This window comes from Corvus brachyrhynchos, unplaced genomic scaffold, assembly GCF_000691975.1.
Source record: "Corvus brachyrhynchos isolate BGI_N302 unplaced genomic scaffold, ASM69197v1 scaffold3216, whole genome shotgun sequence".
Classification (NCBI taxonomy): domain Eukaryota; kingdom Metazoa; phylum Chordata; class Aves; order Passeriformes; family Corvidae; genus Corvus; species Corvus brachyrhynchos.
The window spans coordinates 4646-7530 of NW_008238759.1; the positions used below are offsets into that span (position 1 = coordinate 4646).

General features: G+C 51.9%; 1 protein-coding gene across 1 annotated transcript in view; it reads right to left on the reverse strand.

The window, feature by feature from the left end:
* The window catches only part of LOC108447606 (chromodomain-helicase-DNA-binding protein 3-like), a 7389-nt gene extending 4639 nt beyond the window's left edge, over positions 1-2750 (reverse strand). Inside the window, exons 1-2 of the mRNA XM_017738102.1 lie at positions 2734-2750; positions 81-314 (exon numbers count right to left, since the gene is read on the reverse strand). Coding sequence (XP_017593591.1) covers positions 81-274 — 194 coding nt within the window. The 5' untranslated portion in view covers positions 275-314; positions 2734-2750. The remainder of the gene's footprint in view (positions 1-80; positions 315-2733) is intronic.
* Positions 2751-2885: the final 135 nt, after the last annotated feature.

Below are 2885 nucleotides of genomic sequence, written 5' to 3' on the forward strand. Positions count from 1 at the left end.
CACTCCCCTCCCCCACCCCGCTGCCCCCCCGTGCCCTGGGGATTTGGGGGTGCCCTGGGGGGGTCCCGGGGGGTCCCCACCTGTGGTTGATGATGCGGTGCACCGTCATCCACTCGGGTTTGATGCCGTAGCGGTAGAAGCGCTCCTCCATCCCCCCGAAAAGGGGGTCACCCCCCGCCCCCCGCTTCTCGCTCTTGGGGTCGTCGTCCCCGGAGCCGTAATCCAGGGGAGGGGGCTCGTCCATGTCGTTCTTCCGCTGGTAGTTCCGGTACATCACCAGGTGGAAGATCTCCAGCTGCGCCCCAAAAGCACAGGGGGGCACCCCGAAATTAGAGGGGAACATCCCAAAGTCAGAGGGGGCATCCCAAAGTTAGAGGGAATCACCCCAAAGTTAGAGGGGAACGTCCCGAAGTTAGAAAGGGCATCCCAAAGTTAAAGGGGGCATCCCAAAACTAGAGGGGGGCAGCCCAAACTTAGCAGGGAGAACCCCAGAATTAGAGGGAATCACCCCAAAATTAGAGGGGATCACCCCAAAGTTAAAGGGGTCATCCCAAAACTAGAGGGGAGCACCCCAAAGTTAGAGGGAATCACCCCAAAATTAGAGGGGGCATCCCAGAGTTTAGAGGAGAACACCCCAAAGTTAGAGGGAATTACCTCAAAATTAGAGGGGAACGTCCCAAAGTTAGAGGGAGCATCCCAAAGTTAAAGGGGGCACCCAAAACTAGAGGGGGGGCACCCCAAAGTTAAAGGGAGCATCCCAAAGTTAAAGGGGGCATCCCAAAGTTAAAGGGGGCATCCCAAAGTTAAAGGGGGCATCCCAAAGTTAAAGGGGGCATCCCAAAGTTAAAGGGGGCATCCCAAAGTTAAAGGGGGCATCCCAAAGTTAAAGGGGGCATCCCAAAGTTAAAGGGGGCATCCCAAAGTTAAAGGGGGCATCCCAAAGTTAAAGGGGGCATCCCAAAGTTAAAGGGGGCATCCCAAAGTTAAAGGGGGCATCCCAAAGTTAAAGGGGGCATCCCAAAGTTAAAGGGGGCATCCCAAAGTTAAAGGGGGCATCCCAAAGTTAAAGGGGGCATCCCAAAGTTAAAGGGGGCATCCCAAAGTTAAAGGGGGCATCCCAAAGTTAAAGGGGGCATCCCAAAGTTAAAGGGGGCATCCCAAAGTTAAAGGGGGCATCCCAAAGTTAAAGGGGGCATCCCAAAGTTAAAGGGGGCATCCCAAAGTTAAAGGGGGCATCCCAAAGTTAAAGGGGGCATCCCAAAGTTAAAGGGGGCATCCCAAAGTTAAAGGGGGCATCCCAAAGTTAAAGGGGGCATCCCAAAGTTAAAGGGGGCATCCCAAAGTTAAAGGGGGCATCCCAAAGTTAAAGGGGGCATCCCAAAGTTAAAGGGGGCATCCCAAAGTTAAAGGGGGCATCCCAAAGTTAAAGGGGGCATCCCAAAGTTAAAGGGGGCATCCCAAAGTTAAAGGGGGCATCCCAAAGTTAAAGGGGGCATCCCAAAGTTAAAGGGGGCATCCCAAAGTTAAAGGGGGCATCCCAAAGTTAAAGGGGGCATCCCAAAGTTAAAGGGGGCATCCCAAAGTTAAAGGGGGCATCCCAAAGTTAAAGGGGGCATCCCAAAGTTAAAGGGGGCATCCCAAAGTTAAAGGGGGCATCCCAAAGTTAAAGGGGGCATCCCAAAGTTAAAGGGGGCATCCCAAAGTTAAAGGGGGCATCCCAAAGTTAAAGGGGGCATCCCAAAGTTAAAGGGGGCATCCCAAAGTTAAAGGGGGCATCCCAAAGTTAAAGGGGGCATCCCAAAGTTAAAGGGGGCATCCCAAAGTTAAAGGGGGCATCCCAAAGTTAAAGGGGGCATCCCAAAGTTAAAGGGGGCATCCCAAAGTTAAAGGGGGCATCCCAAAGTTAAAGGGGGCATCCCAAAGTTAAAGGGGGCATCCCAAAGTTAAAGGGGGCATCCCAAAGTTAAAGGGGGCATCCCAAAGTTAAAGGGGGCATCCCAAAGTTAAAGGGGGCATCCCAAAGTTAAAGGGGGCATCCCAAAGTTAAAGGGGGCATCCCAAAGTTAAAGGGGGCATCCCAAAGTTAAAGGGGGCATCCCAAAGTTAAAGGGGGCATCCCAAAGTTAAAGGGGGCATCCCAAAGTTAAAGGGGGCATCCCAAAGTTAAAGGGGGCATCCCAAAGTTAAAGGGGGCATCCCAAAGTTAAAGGGGGCATCCCAAAGTTAAAGGGGGCATCCCAAAGTTAAAGGGGGCATCCCAAAGTTAAAGGGAGCATCCCAAAGTTAGAGGGAATCACCCCAAAATTAGAGGGAATTACCTCAAAATTAGAGGGAGTTACCCCAAAATTAGAGGGGAACGTCCCAAAGTGAGAAAGGGCATCCCAAAGTTAAAGGGGGCATCCCAAAGTTAAAGGGGGCACCCAAAAGTTAGCAGGGAGAATGCCAAAATTAGAGGGAATCACCCCAAAATTAGAGGGAATCACCCCAAAATTAAAGGGGAACATCCCAAAATTAAAGGGGGCATCCCAAAACTAGAGGGGGGCATCCCAAAGTTAGAGGGAACATCCCAAAGTTAGAGGGAATCACCTCAAAATTAGAGGGAATCACCCCAAAATTAGAGGGGAACGTCCCAAAGTTAAAAAGGGGCATCCCAAAACTAGAGGGGGGCACCCCAAACTTAGCAGGGAGAACCCCAAAATTAGAGAGAATCACCCCAAAATTAAAGGGGGCATCCCAAAGTAGGACAGCCCCACCCATGCTCAGCCCCCCCTGTGTTTTGGGGTGTTCCCCCGTACTTTGGGGTATCCCCCCGATATTTTGGGGTATCCCCCCAATATTTTGGGGTATCCCCCCGATATTTTGGGGTCCCCCCCAGGTTTTTGGGG